The 16,498-nt window shown below is 39.1% G+C and overlaps 1 protein-coding gene across 4 annotated transcripts in view; it reads right to left on the bottom strand.

Moving 5' to 3' along the window:
- Positions 1-16,498, bottom strand: part of ZEB2 (zinc finger E-box binding homeobox 2) — a 131,944-nt gene that overhangs the window by 20,571 nt on the left and 94,875 nt on the right. For 3 of the 4 annotated variants that reach the window (XM_084799641.1, XM_084799642.1, XM_084799639.1), the window contains exon 4: positions 15,329-15,400. In XM_084799641.1, coding sequence (XP_084655767.1) covers positions 15,329-15,400 — 72 coding nt within the window. The remainder of the gene's footprint in view (positions 1-15,328; positions 15,401-16,498) is intronic. The other variant, XM_084799640.1, reaches the window with a different exon arrangement.

Below are 16,498 nucleotides of genomic sequence, written 5' to 3' on the forward strand. Positions count from 1 at the left end.
GTGGATTTTAGATAAGAAGACTCAACAGATCCTACCATTTGTTCAACATGTACTGATTGAAAACCTTAATAAGCCAGTCTTATTCTCCTACACAAAGACCAGAGCTAACCTTGTCCTTCAGGAAGCCACAAAGAGAGGGAGAAAGAGAGAGGAGGAGGAGGAGGAGGAGGAGGAGGAGGAGGAGGAGGAGGAAGAAGAAGAAGAAGAAGAAGAAGAAGAAGAAGAAGAAGAAGAAGAAGAAACAAGAGAAGAAAAAAGAAAGAAAGAAAAAAAAGAGTAATCCAAATGACATCATCTCAAAAATAAACACATCACTCAAACCTGACTGGATATCATGACCAAAATTAGTTGTATGGACAAAGGTAACACCGGAACCCAATGGTGCCTAAAAGATCAGGAAAGCCTTAACGGCAGAAGTTCTAAATTAACTTACTACTTACTCTCCAAGTGGGAGCAGCAGTGTGTGTACAGATGACTACAAGGAGCCTGGGCATCTTGGTGTCCGACTTGGAAGGCAGAGTGAAAGAAAACACTGTAGGGTGTTGGAGAGCAGGAAGGGAACAAGCAGGAGCAGCATCCCTACTGAGAACTCTCCTGTTTGTTCTAGGACCAAGAAGAAGGTACTGTTCTTGGTAGCCTGCTATTCTTCCTCCGAGTGCCACCAGGTCTCCCCCTCCAGGGGACATGGTCAAATATGAGGCACCAGAGTGCGTGTGAAAGTCAGACCCCACTCTCTACTCAACTATGGAGAATGTCCTGTCCATTAGTCATAGGGAAGGGGAGTAAGGGAAAAATGGGAGGGATGAAGGAATGGGAGGATACAAGGGATGGGATAACCATTGAGATGTAATAAGAATAAATTAATAAAATAAAATTAAAGAAGAAGAAGAAGGAGGAGGAGGAGGAGGAGAAGAAGAAGAAGAAGAAGAAAGTACTGAAGGCTATTCTGCAAGGACAGTTGTATGGAACGATAACCCTCGTCCTTTGTAACGAGGGCTCTGGCTATGGTATGACAAGGTTAGGAGAAAAACAAGAGTAGGTTCTGCTCAAAGAGTTGGCTGACAGGAGGATGGGGGTTAGGGGGGAGGTGTGTCCCTGTCCAAAGTCACTCGAGAGACAAAGATTAGGCAATGGTGGTAGAGGTGAAGACAGGTGGCTGGAACTGAGAGAGATTTACATAGTAAAGTCTCTAAGACTTGGTGTGTGTGTGGGGGGGGGGGGGATTCAGCTTGCCCAAGTGACAGCTAAACTGTCCTCTTTATCTTTAGACTTTTCAATCTGATAAATGGTTAGTGATATTTTCCAAACCAGGAAACACTAGAATCCTAAAAAGAGTTGAAATTGTGGATAAACATAAGACGGAAGAGAAGAAAAATCAGGAGTATCATATTTATATTTTATGGACCGCCAAACTAGGTGCTAAAAGTTCTGCATGCTGTGACTTCAAGTCTTCCTTTTCTCACTCCTACTTCTGCTAAGTTTAACCAAAACAATCATCTGATTCCAAGGATTGTATTCTCCTTAAGGCGAATTTGAAATGTAAGTTAGTAGATAAATACATTTTACCTTGAACCTTTGCTTATATCTGTTCTTAGTTGGATTTAATAGCCATCAGTTAAGATCATGGCTCTGCTGCTCCATTCACAAGGCCATGGGTGCTTTCAAAGGATGTTCATAGGGGGACAGTGATAATGTCACTGAACTTGTTCCATTCACTTCCTAGGGAGTATGTGGAAACTATCAGCTTACACCAAACTATTAATCCATTTCTGAGCTCTTTAAAATTGTCTTCCCAAGAATTATCTTTTTCTTTTAATGATAAAAGAGGATGAGAGACAAAATTTAAAATAAATGTTTTAATTTGTTTTGTTTCTTTGGTTGGTTTGTTTTTGTTTTTCTGTGACAGGGTTTCTCTGTGTAGCCTTGGCTGTCCTGGAACTCAGGCTGGCCTTGAACTCAGAGATCTGCCTGCCTCTGCCTCCCGAGTGCTGTGATTAAAGGCGTGCACCAGCACCACCCAGAAAAAGTGATGTTTTAAAACATGTTTTAACAGTGGCTGACATCTTTTTCCAAACTATGACAATTCAAAGTAATGTTACAGCTCCCTTCTGAACACATACCTATTTGAGCATTTAAAAACCAAATGTATTTGAGACTTTTCAGAATATTCTCCCACTGATGACCTTAGTGTAACCCAGTAAAAGTGGATGGATGTACATTTAATATCCTAATTTTATCTTGATATTTCAGCAACTATTTGAATTATCTGGCTATCTTTGCATGAATTTTCATTTGCATATGAATGTTTCCATCAGAAATGTAATCAAATGCAAATTCAATTGGATTTGCATTAATAGTCTTTGGGCTTAAAAGGGAAGAAAATTCTGATTTTTCTGGATAGGCAAGCTAAACTACATCTAGATACACTTCTGGTGTTTGGAGAGGAAATTTGATTGCTAGATCAAATTTCATCATGCTAGACTTCTAAGTGAGGTAGGGATAAAAAAGACTTCAAATCACATGTTCTATTTAAGGACCATCTTTGGTAATCTATGGATCCTGAACACTGAGTATATTGCCAAGAAACTATTAGTTTTTTAAAAAAAGAACCATTTATGAAATGAATGTGGAAAATAATGTGCCCTTAACACTATCCTTCTATTAAGACAAAACAAAACATAAGAGAAGATACCTGACAGTGGAGCTAGGGATTTAGAGTTTTGCTAAACTCAATTTACATGATCATAAGACATTGTGACAGAGTGTTTCAGGGTATTCATAAATACTTTCAGGAGTTAGATGTGGCCTCAATGAGTATCCAAAAGGGGCTTCATGAAGAAAATGTCATGTAATCATTCAAGTCTATTGACTTCATTAGGACTTTCCCTCATTTTTGTGGGGCGGATCTGCCCCAGCCACTTAAAGTGAGCTAGCATTCAAACGTAAAAGAACCAACATATCCACCATGAAAAAAACAATGCAGGTTTCTCCTTGTTTTTTATTACAGTTTTTCTTTGCCTAGACATAGCTCTTCATCTCCACACCACCAAGTCATAGCACCTACGCAAGCTGCTGCTCACAGTATGCTCTCGCTCTCATTTGCTTAGCTGTACTTGAAACAAGCCTAACCATTGATTTGTCCAGATGAGGCCAAGGGATACAATTAAAGCCCACAGATCCCTTCCCTATGATTTTAGGACTTTGTTCCAAAATGAGAATCAAGGCCTCCCTGCTGCCAAGCGACAGCAGAGGTAAGATGCAAAATGAGGGACCTGACCTCCCCCGCCCCCGTCAGACTAGAGTGGAGGAAGCAGAGACAAGATGGCCATCCTGCCGCCACGCATCCAGCTGCGTGTTCGGATGGAGGCAGTGCTACACCTTCTAGTGACTGGACTCCTTACATTATGCCACACCAGAAACTTCCTTTTCTATTTCAAACTGTGTCAAGTTGTAGCATCTGAAAATCCAAACCCTGCATGCTCACAGTGCTGGGGTGGCGGGATGGGGAGGGCGTTTTGTTAACTCCTGTTGGCAACGATGGAATTCTGATTGTATTTGGAAGTTTGTGTTTTTTGTTTTTACAAAGATTTTATAATACTGTGTAGTGGACACAGGAATGAGGTGGAGAACTTGCTAAGAAGTTACAGAATTCCCCACTGTATTTTTCTAGTATAAAATCAACCTCACTTTTGTCCTTCCTGTAATCCCTCTTGCTCCCTCGCTGCCTTGGAAGGACTGCCAAAACACACTGACAAAGGATATTTGCATGGTATTTATCATCAAACCATAACAAAAAAATTCACAAGAAACCTCAAGTAATTTCTTCCCATATCTTCCTCAGGGATTTTGCATTTAGTCCTAAAATTTACCCTAATGTCGTGCAAATATCTCAACCTTCCCTAAGGTTAGTTAAACTTTTCTCCATCCAAAAAGAGAATGTTAATTAAAAATGTTTCCTCATGGCTATATGTATTTTAATATTGGTAGATAAATTTCTAGATCCTTTCAAGTCAGCAAAGTCTCTCTTTTCTTTTAAATATGTTAGTCAGTCTTACTAGTCAGGCTTATTAATGATACTTTCATAAATACCTTTAAGACCGTCTTGGGAAAATATTGATTTTTTTTAAAGATAGATAATGAATGTTGGTCTAAACTGACTTTTAAAGTGATTGCCTGAAAACCAGCAGAGTTAGCGGAACTCTAAGTGAAAAAGAACCATCGTCTGCTTCAGAAATCGCCAGTAACCATAATTGAGTTGCTTAGAACAGGTTCTCAATGAGACTAAAAGTACTTTTTACTTATAGTTTACAGGTTGTTGGGTTTATAATGTGACCCTGATGCTGAGTCTTTTTTTTTTTTCTCCTATTTCCTTTTACCATTTGTTTCCTGTATTTGGAGCAAGATATTAAACCACTGGCATATTTTCAACTTTCATTAAAACCCAAAGAGATATATATTTGAATATTATTGTTAAGCCTTTTTGGCAAACATCAAATTGAATGAGTAATCCTTTTGGGAGATCTAGCTTTTATCCACAATGCTATGTCAAGGCAAAAGGGACAGAAGCAGTAGTCATGTGTGTAACTGTCTTTTTCACCCATGGCGGTGGGGGGGGGGGGGAAATAAAACCAATTCCTTCAGTGCTAATGGATGACATAAAAAAGAAGACATAAATTTACATTTAATTTTGCATTGATTTTTTTTTTTTAGCTTAAAGAAGCACATGCAAAGGTATATGAATTCTTACGATTGTATAAAGTTGACCAATGAGTAAATATCAGCACAGGTATATTGGCACGAGATATCTAAAAACTGGGAGGGACAGGGATGATTTCTTTTCCTTGTGGCATATCCACACAGCAGCTCCTCAAGCGTCCGACTGGTACAGAGGCACGTGCAAAGCCAAGGGAAACGCCTCAGGAGCAACAGAGAAGGTCCTTCCTTTGCTGAGAATTAGGCATCTTGGTGGTCTCTCCGCCCCTGCTCTTATCTGGCCTTCTCTGGGGGAAGCATGTTCAAATACCAGCACGAGATTTCATGCTAAAAGCTTCAGAAGAGAGGGGTGAAGAATGGATAGGAGGTGGGCATTTGTAGCAGTCTGCAAGATCAAATGCTTCCCCCCACAGCAGGAGGAAGCAGCCCAGTCAGGGATGCTGTCTAATTTTGAAGGTTTGATTTTTGTACGAGAAGATTGTGAATATTAAGACCCAGAGACTTACAGTAACCTTTGAACGACGTTGCTGTGCACCAGTACAAAATGATGCCGTGTGTTGACTTTTAATTCCCTGGCTGAACAATACGTGTTCGTCTTCCCCTTAACCATGTAATCTAACAGTCTGGAATTAAGTGTTGTGGTACATTAGGAAGGTGCTTTTGCTCAGCACTTTATACGTTCTTTTCACAGGAAGCCATATAAAATAGTCAGTGTTTGCTCTGGATGTTCACTGGTTTTCAAGATATGGCTTGCTTACCAGGGTCAGTATACCTGGGAACTTATTTGAAATGCAAGTCCTCGGGTCAGCAATCGGTGTTTTAACAGGCCTTCGAGGAAATCTTGTCTAACTTAAGAACCTCTGCTGAAGGACTTGCTGTTCTGTCTCATATAGCACACACAGTGTGCTTTTGAGTGATATGATGGAGTTCATCCACGTCAGGCACGCCCCCCTCGACCTCTTCAGCCTGAGTCCGTGCCCCTCCCCTTTGCTTGCTGGATGCCATCTGCAAATCTGAATCATCGAGTGAGTGCATCACAGCGTGCTGACTCCTTCTCTCCCATGTGTGTGAGCTGACAGAGGTGTGGCCCATGTGTCACCGGTGCTTATTGGGGACATCTAGAACACATCCCGTGCTGGATAATTAAAAGATGAGACCAAACCCAGAGCCTGGGATTCCTCGTGCGAACTACGTATTTTGTGTTTGGTTCTTAACTTTCTCACCTGTGAAATGAGCCAGCATGTACCTTCTTGGGTAATCCTTATAGGCACAGCTAATCCATACCTTGAGATAATTAGTTGCCATAATCAATTTGTTATCCACCTAACCCTAGGTACGTCAAGAGTGTTTAATCTGTATTCTTTTCTATTAAGAAGTCAAAATAACATAGATTTCTGACAGGAGACCCACATACAATGATTAAGAAGAAAATATTCTGGAGGTGCCTGGAAACCACAGACAGCACCCCAAAACAAAATAGTGCTTATTAAATATTTGTTGAATGGATGAATGAAGGAGACGCGCAAGAGCTAGGAGTGTTGGTTATTTCTTGTGGGAACTCGTGCTGTGAAGGGGTGATAGCTGCTCCTAATCGCAGGCGAAGCTAATAAAACCTCAGCATTCACGAGGCAGGAAGGGAAGACGCTCTTGCAGGTGTCTACCTATGACAGTCTATCCCTGACAGTTCCTGTCTAGCCTATCCAGTGCCCATTCTGCTTTTCTTAATTTTTTTTTTTTTGGTCATTGATAAAAAATAGCAGGAAGTTTACTGAAAAACATGTAACTGATGATTTCTGTAACAGATGTCTGACAAAAAACTCTCGTGACATAGACAACCTAGAAGAAAATGACTTGCTTCGCAGTTGTATGGTATCACAGTAGTGTGTCCTCCTTGCTGGGCACTTAAGTACTATCTGAACCCCCCGGGCCCTGTGTGATGGCTACCACCTTACGTTCTCTCAGATCATGCTGGGAGATACCTAGTGTTCAAACTTGTATGGCCTCCATCCTTGGAAAACAAAAACAAAACCAAAAACAAGCTAGCAAATTCCAAAGTTTTAATTAAAATCCAATGTAAGAGAAATAAGAGGATGTTGAGGCTCCAAACCATGAAGAATGAGCCCAGTGCAGGTGCAATGGGGCACACTTGTAATTTTAACACTTTGGGAGGCAGAGGCAGAGTCAGGCGGATCTCTGTGAGCTTGAGACTAGCCTGGTCCAAAAAAAAAAAATGCTTCCAGGACAGCTATACAGAGAAACCTTGTCTGAAAAAAAAAAAAAAAAAAAAAAAAAGAGGAAAATAAAGGAATAAAAGCCTTTCTTTCTTGCTCTAGGCTTCCCTTTTTCTTCTATGAGAATGGCTGCACATACAGAAATTATGCTCCATGGAGCCTGTTGCTTGCAGGCCTCATCTTACCCACTCAAAGGCGTCACACTACTGTATTGTTGGCTCAGATGACATTTCTAATGTGGGTGTGGATCACTACTGAGGGTCCATTTGCTATGAGGACACTCGTCCTGTACATCTGAACTGAACTGAAACTTTCAGGGTATTAATCCCCGATCTGATTCCATAGTATTCAGCTTATATTCTACTGTTTTCATTCTGTGAAATTTCATCAGGACATGATTTGTAGGGCCAGGAAAAATGAAATTGTAGGGCGTCTTGTTCAAAGTTGTTAAAATGATCAAGGATAAAAGCCAAAGATAGGACAGTGTAGGGACCAATGTCATTACAAAGACAACATCAGAACTAAAGATCTTAGGAAAGCAATGCTTTTAGTTTTAAATGGGAGAGTGTTATTTTTCTGTTCATCTTAATTTTAAAAACTTATATACATGATTTAGTTTCTGACTGGATGTATTTATTAAGAACTAATAAGTTTATCTTATTAATAAACATAATTTAATGACAAAAAATAAATAAAAAGCAAAGACCCATGGTGAACTATATATATAGGGTGAACCCCTTGTATATGTATATGTATATGTATATGTATATGTATATGTATATGTATATGTATAGGGTGAACCCCTTGTATAGGGCCAAAGAAGGCAGGGCTTGCATAGGCTTCCATTCCCTTAGCATTACTCCAGCTCTTGTTTTTTAAATTTATGTTTTCCAAGGCAATTTCATGAAGAGAAAGGGTGACGGTAGGGAAGCCCAAAGTTTCTGGCCTAATTGTTTTTTATTTAACAAGCTGATGGCACCAAGATGTAGTGAGGTTAATGAGTGATTCACAAAGAGGTACAAAAGTAGTGCCTAGAAGAGCTGGTTGCAGAAGTCACTTATCTTGACTCCTGGCCCATTGTTCTTTCAATCATAGTGATTTCAACACGAGAGAGAAAGACTTAATCTTTGTAGTTTTGTTTATCATGCTTGATTTAATAACATTTGGAAAGGACCTAGAAGCTGAAAAGATCACAAGGACATGAATAATTCTAAATGCCACATTCTTACATTATAAGATTAGTAATGAGAAAAGCCAATTAAAATGCCAACTTTAGTGGCATATGATATTAAATTATTCCTACTCTTTATGTCTATACATTTCTTTTGTAAATTTAAATCTACTTATTTACTGAAAGTGTCTCTACTTATATGAATCCTGTATCTTTTTTATCCTTTCCCTGCTCTGCTTCTCTTCCTTTGTTTGTTTCTATGGTGATCCAGATTGAGTTACTGAGTGTCATCATGGCTAATTTTGGTTGCCAACTTGCCACACATGAGAAGAAGGAAGCTCATTGAAGGATTGCCTGACCTGTGGGCATGTTGGTGGGGCATTTCCTTCATTACTAATTCATGTAGGGTGGCCCAGGCCACTGTGGGCAGCACCATCCCCAGGCAGGAGAGCCTGGGCTGGATAAGAAGGGCAGTTGAACATGAGCCTGATAACAAGCCAGTAAATAGCCTTCCTCCATTGGTTTCTGCTTCAAGCTCCTGCTTTGATTGCTTTGGCTTCCCTCAGTGATGGACTATAACCAGTAAACCAAATAAACATGCCCCCCAGGTGGCTTTTGGTTGTGTTGTTCATCATAACAACAGGAAGCAAACCAGAGCAACGGGCAGAAGGAAGAACTCTTCAGTTTCTTTCCTAGAGATGCTTAACCTTTCTATTTAATATATAAGGACTATATTTTCCTAATTTCAGTATTTTTAATCAAGTTTCAAGTGCACCCAATAAATTATTGCTGTCCAAAGCATTTTGAAAACATGAGTTATTATGAGCTATTATTTTCTTGGACATTCCGAGAGTATAGTAAAGAAAATATATCTTAAACTTAACGCAGTAAGGGACCAAAAGGGAACTTCATTCACGGTTCATTTTGCTTTTCTATTTCACATACTACTTGCTTCCCCGCCCCCCGCCCCACATGCTTAATGATAGCCTCCCACATGTGTTCCACTTCTTCAGATTAAATGAAACTATGTCAGCCCTTGGTAATAGCCCATCCCTCATAGGCTTTCCCCACAGAGCCCTTCCTGCTTGCATCTGTCTTGACACACAGAACAAAGAGGTTGGGTCAAACTACTTCTTAATTCACACTGCTGATCCAAACCACTGTTCCCTGCTTTACATGCTCACTCATAATTAATGTATTCCTTACCTCAAGAAATGACCTGTTTATTGACTATAAGCACTAAATAAAGTACGGTGGATGTTGAAGGGAATATGGAGAAAAGCAAACAGTATCTACCTTTAGAGTCTCCATTCTAGAAAGCTTTTGAAGAATTTTCTTTGTTTTTTTAAAGGCAGAGTCTTGTAGTCATTATGTTGCACAGGGCTAGCCTCAGACTCACCATCTCCTTGCCTCCAAATGCTAGAGTTAGAGGTGTTTTCTGCCATGCCTGGTTGTAACTATAATGTTCTGAAGTCTAAGGTTATCTTTCTAAACATCAGGTTTTTGAGTACTGTCTATATAGGAAAATGACATATGTCCAGTGACTACATGTCCTCTAGACTGCATGGTGGCACACACACACACAAGTTTAATCCCAGCACTTTGGAGGCAGAGGCAGGAAGATGTCTGTGACTTCAAGGCCAGTCTGATCTACATAGTGAATTCCAGGACAGTCAAAGCCATATGTTGAGACCCTGTCTCAAAAAGTAAAAAACAAAACCAAACAAATAAAATGGTAGTAGTCCTAATTGTCCACCCCCCGCAAAGTCTAACAACATGGAGAGTTAGTCTCGATACCTCACTAAGCTCAAAACAGATCAATCTCTCAGAAGCAGAACTGGTACCAGGTATCTGTGCGCGCTAACTCCCCATTTTCCTCATCCCCAGCACTCAATCACTCATTTCCTCAGAGCAGGCACTTCATGATAACCAGGCCAGGGTCGCTCGGTCTACTTCAGCTGCTCTGAGCTCGTGCCTTAGCTCACCTTAGAACTTGAACTTTTATTCCTAAATAATTCATGCATTACCAAACTAAGGTATATTCTTTTCTTTCTTTCTTTCTTTCTTTCTTTCTTTCTTTCTTTCTTTCTTTCTTTCTTTCTTATTTATTTGCTACCTTATATACCCAATTCTCAGGCTATGTTTTCAAACCAGAATATTTCTTTCTTGATGATGACTGAGTTTTTACACTGTCCATAGCAATTACTCTCCATTTCTACTCAAGATTTTTCTTCTCCTCTTCCTTCTTTGATGGTAATGGAAGATTTCTTTCTTTCTTTCTTTCTTTCTTTCTTTCTTTCTTTTTTTTTTCCTATTCACTTCAAGAGTACAAGCCACCTGATAGATATCCCCTGGGTCCCTTAATTTTGGTCAGTTCATTTCAACTATCAGTTTCCTCTGTGATCATGCTACTAAGAAAAAGCAACTGCTACCACAGTTGCCACCGAGCTCTTCCAACAACTTCTCCAGCCTCCTTTCATATGTTCAGCCTTTCCACTGGTCTCTTTGCCCAGAGGCATGTTCAGGAAGGTTTTCTCCTGAAGAACTTTTCTAGAAATCTTTAGGCATCTCTTTATTGCTCTAGCTCTAACACACACCTGCTCTCTGTCAAGAAACTCTAGACTATGTAACACTTTGCCTTTGGACCTACATTGCTTGCTGCACCACAAATGAAACATCTTAATACATACCTGTTATTATAAGTAAAAATAATAACACTGGTTAGCAATGAATAAATATTTGTTCTTAATATTGTGTTAAATATTTGATACACGAGCCGACGATGGTGGTGCACACCTTTAATCCCAGCACTTGAAGGCTGAGGCAGGCGATCTCTGAGTTTGAGGCCAGCCTGGTCTACAGGGAGAGTTCCAGGGCAGCCAAGGCCACATAGAGAAACCCTTTCTTGAGAAACCAGAAAAAAATGTTTTGACACACGTTTCTTATTCATGTGTCTTTCCTTTTGCTTGTCTGATTAATCTTTGCTCATCCTTTTCCCCATGATGCTTTGCGAAATAGCCTTACACTTAGTAGGATCTCAATAAATGCCTACTGATTTACAGAGCTAACAAAGAAACAATTATTTACTTGCAAATTTTGTCTACCTATTATTATGACTTTCCACCCATTGCCCTATAAAATTTTATGTTCCTTAAGGGCACATATTAAATATTCCATTTCTTTAAAGGATTTCCCCCTCAAGCTTCAGTTTAAATTCTGTCTGCTTTAGATGAATAACAAATTTTATAAAAAGCAAGTGTTTGTTTTTTGATGGTTATTCAGGCTGAAGAAAAATGAGTCCTGATGGTAGTCAGTTGTGAAATAATGAAAAAATATTTGACATTATTATATATTATCATATGTATTATATCATTATTATGGATAAGTACTATTAAATCTTCCCCTTCTATAATTAAATTTAGGGATGCTAGTTCAAGGCGAGGTGAGGTAGAAGACACACTAGATGATGCAGGTAGATACTTCTCAACTATCACACTTGAGCCTCAAATGCTACAGCAGAGCAAAAGAGCTGCACAACTTATTCTGTAGTGCTTAAGGACGACAAAGGTTTTCAACATTGTCTGGTCAGCTGAGGAGATGGCTCAGTCAGTAAAGTGATGATTGTACAAGCAGGAGGACCTGAGTTTGATCCCTAGAACCCAAGTAAACATGTTAGGTTATGGCCAGGCCTGGAGGCACACCTTTACTCCTAGCACTTGGTGAGGCTGAGCTAAGTGCATGTCTATGAGTTGAAGGCCAGCTTGGTCTACACAGTGAGTTCCTGCATAGCCAAGGGAACAGAGTGAGATCTTGTTTACACTCCTACTCCTCATCAAATGTTGGGTACAGTAGCATACACTTGCAATTACAGCATGAAAGATGTGGAGACATGTAGGTCCCTGGAATCTGCTGGCCAGCCACCTATGCTTAGCCCAATCAGTGAGTTCCAGCCTAATGGAATGTTTCAAAAAACAAAGCAAAACAAAACAACAAAAACAGAGGAAGGTGGGGATGAGGAGGAGGAAAAAAAAAAGGAGATACCGATTGATGAGTCATTTGTTATGTGTCATGTTTGGGAAAACCTATGGCTATGGCTCAGTTTTGGATCTTCAGTATCCATGTAAAAAGTCAGATGTGGCAGCATATGCTTATAATCCCAGTGCAAAGGCGTAAAGGTAGACACCAGTAAATACCTGTCGCCCACTGGCCAGCCAGTCCAGCTAGATTAATGGCCTCTGGCTCCAAAATTAAGGTGGAGAGTGATAACACCACTATGTACCTTTGCCTAAACATAACCATGACTGCATACACATACTAATGAGTACATGGATATCACACACACACACACACACACACACACACACACACACACACACACTTTTTTAAAATGTAGTTTTGTTTTCTAGAGAAGTTAATGAGGAACTGACATGAAAGAAGAAAATAGTTATGATGCCCTCATTTAATTGTTTTGCTTTATTTCAGACAGGGTTTCTCTGTGTGTAGCCTTGATGGTCCTGGAACTTTCTCTGTAGACTAGGACTCCAGAGGAGAGGAGGAGATGGTGTCTTAAGAGGAAATTTCAAGGTCTGGGGATGTATTTCAGCTGGTAGAGTGTTTGCTTGCATGCATGGCACCCAATGTTCAACCGCAGGATGACATAAAAGATAGAGGAGGAAGAGGAAAAGCCAGGAATGGTGGTGCATAGAAAGACTATCTGAATATATTTGCATGACTTTCATGCCTCTTCCAGCTACTGCATTTCAATTAAAAATGAGAAGAAACACCCTTGACTCCCTCCTTCACCACAAACATATATGCACTTCCTTGTTTATATAACTTTTATATGAAAATAGTGTCTGAACACTGATTCAAGATCTCAAAGATCTGTAGATCTAGAAATAGCAAGCATCACTATACTCTAAACACACACACACACACACACACACACACACACACACACACACACACACTGCTTTACCTGTGCCACTCAGTTATTAAGAAGTCTTGTTGAAAACTCCCTACTTTACTACCTACGACATACTTTGTAAAAGTCACTTCATGGCTGCATAACAACAGTGGTTTACAGGGCTGTAGTGTCTCATTTTCCCCGGAGACATCATGGTGGTACAATATGATCCAACTTCTTTCTTTTATGCTTTCTTTATAGTCTCTAACAGTTGCTTTCTATTTACAATTTTATTTCCCGTAAATTCCCTTAAATTCAGCAAAATCTTTTCACCTACTATTTCTTTTTCTTTTGGCTTATATATTCTACTTCTCCCTTCCCTGTGCCTTCCTGACTATAGAAAGTACACTTAGTTCAAGTTCAACTTCCTTCATAAAGTCTATACAAATGCCCACTTTGCAGGGTCTCATCTATTTCTGTAATTCAAATAGTTATGGCTCCTACCATTTGTTGCCTATTTATCATGCATTTTCCCTTACTGTTCTTTATTTTTTTTAATGTGAATTATGCTTATCTCCCAAATTAAATAATAACCATTGCTTAGTCTTTTGACCCATCTTCTCCCACACATGCACACAACAGGGACTACTGAAAACACTCAATGAGCAGGTATTGATTTATTTATTGACAGAATACATATGAAGCCTAAGAAATAGCGAGTATTAGAAGAAAGGGGATCTTAAAGCCTGGTGAAAGGGTGTTCAAGATTGATTTGTAGACCTCCTGGCCTGGAATAATTTTGGTTAACCTCATGTTGGACTCAGGTATATACAATGGCTGTTAAATTGTCACTTTCTTGTACTTCCAGTGCTCACAAAGGAAATGAAATCAGCAATTACTAATGCTTGAAGCTGAGACTTAACATTTTTCTTTAAAGGAACCTGAGGCTACTTGGAAGCTCACAGACTGGGGTTTCTGGAGAGTACTTACTTCATGGTATTTTATTATTATATTTTACATAAAATCCTTTGGATTTGTTTCTATTTTTATAGAAACGGTATCTCAGCACCATCGAATATTAAGACTAGAAGTATTCTGAGCAGTCAACTAATTCAATATGTATTTTACAAATATGGAAACTGAGTTCCTAAGAGGATAATTGATTTGCCCAAGGTCATAATCTAGATATCGCTGAAGCTGCATCTAGAAATTAGAATTAGTGCATGATTCTGTGACTTTTCTGGAACCACATGATTGTATGTGTTCAGTTTGGTGCTCAATTTGACATTATTCAAATGAGTAAAAATAAAAGTTTGAAAAATTATTTCTCTTTCCTTACACTCGAGATACTGAACTAGTGTCTTAGTTATTAATAATAGTATGTACAGATAGCACGAGCAACATATTACAATGCATATCACCTTAAGGGAGATGTGAAGCCACATAAAACTGTACATATTTTCACTGGCAAGCTGAAGGAAAGCACTTAGGTGATTTTTGTTGTTGTTTTGTTTTGGGAGATGACTTTGTAGTGAGGACTGTGCTAGTGTTTGTAACGGTGGTGTGGAGGGTTCTTCAAAACATGTAGATGGGGCCATACAAACACATAGTGAGTCCTTGTCACATTGTGCTATGAGAAGAGATGCTGGTCAGTATTTGGGGGACAGCATGGACTGTCACCTTAACTTGAAAAGACTGTGACCTTAACCTCTCTAGTAGAAGCTTGGACAAATAAAACACCCTACTGGTTACTCATCAGTTTCATTAAAAAAAGAAGTGAATTGTTAATTCTTGTTTAAAAGTCTGTCCGAAGGTGTTACTTGATATCTCTAGCAGAGGCAGAGATTTAAAAAAGTGAATAGAGAATTTGAGAGAAATTACATGATTAACTTTTAGAAGGAACGTTTATGGAAATTTGGCTTTGGGAAAATTATTTCGCAATCTGTATTTCATCATATCACTTGAATTCTCAATGACACATATCAAGTGGTAACCAGCATATTGTATTATAATTTAAAGTTATTTTAAAGTAAAAAATTACAACTAGAAATTCATACAAATAATGCTGTGAAAGGCTCCATTCATACAATTCCTGAGCTCTAGAGGCAAATTAGGGTATAAGAATGGAAAACAACTTTGCTAAATAAAATAAAAGATGTAAAGTCAAACTTGAGACAAAGCCAGACCTGTGAAGTCTAACTTCTTGCTAACCGTGGAGGTGCAAATGGTTGGGTCTGTGTCTTATCAGATTCAGGAAACCCACATGACACAGAAGGAACATGATGTTGCTATGCGAACGTAACTTACCTGTACCATTGTTAATTGTGGTCTGGATCGTGGCTTCTGGCCCCATAGCATCATAATCTTCTTTCATTTCTTCTGTGGGGGAAAATTATCTTTAGCATTTGACAAGTGTAGAAAGGCTTACTATGCTAAGCATGCCAAACATAGGAACAAGGAGAAGGCTTTCAAGGGAAACAGAAAAGGCTGGTTGTAAACCTGTAAACAATAGCTTTGTTCAGGCAACTGAATGAATTCAACAGTGCTGGCTGCACAAGAACTTATTTACTTTAAGCATTACTGCAAGCTGTGAAAAACAGAGGTGCTTATTTGAGGCAAACGAAGGGCTTTTCTTCTGGTGGCAAACAGTGGGGAGATGTTATTTTTTTCAATAAGAGCTGAGAGTCAAAAGTGATGAAGTATTTGTACTCAGGAAGAGACCACTGCTGACTCTGGGTGCTTGGTGGCAAGTCAGAGCTGCTCAATTCATTTTCATACTTTCTTTCCCCTTGATATAGCTATGATGGTGTCAGCCTAAGCAAGCATGCTTTAAAAAAAAAATCCCCAATTCTGCATACCAAAACTTGGAATGCCTAGTTTTACAAACTAACATCTCAGATGTATTAAAAATAGCCATTGACTGTTTTACATAAATTTCTAAAGTCTATTTCTCTTGTTTCTCCTCTCTCATTTCTTATACATAGCATTTTGTTTGGAGCATTTATGCCTCCACAGGTAATTGTACTCATTTCCAGATGAAAAATACAAAGAAAACAGTAGCTCAATGTGTTAATTAAGATGAAAATACAATGTAATAGTGAAGGGGAAAATTCATGAATGATTAGAGGCCATTTTTGAGAATGGTAATATTCTCAAATAAGAGAGAAAATAGGAAATTTCTCTGTCTGCTATATTGTAGAGTATGTGGGAAGGCAGAACAAGGCAAGCTGCCAGTTAAAAATATTTCAAATAAACAAACAGAACATGGACTTTAGAAACCTGTAGTTTCACAGTGACAACACTAATGAGAACAGAACATGATCCAAGAGGAGAATCACGGAGCTGTAATCAGTTCGCTTAAAACTCGAGGAACTGTAAGTAGAGCTCTCAGATTTACCCTGATCATTTTCTGTTTATCACATAATACACTACTGTGGTGGAAAAACACTTGCTAGAAAATGTTACAGCAGAATTGAC

The sequence above is a fragment of the Acomys minous genome (genome assembly GCF_964271855.1).
Source record: "Acomys minous genome assembly, chromosome: 10".
In the NCBI taxonomy this organism is placed as follows: domain Eukaryota; kingdom Metazoa; phylum Chordata; class Mammalia; order Rodentia; family Muridae; genus Acomys; species Acomys minous.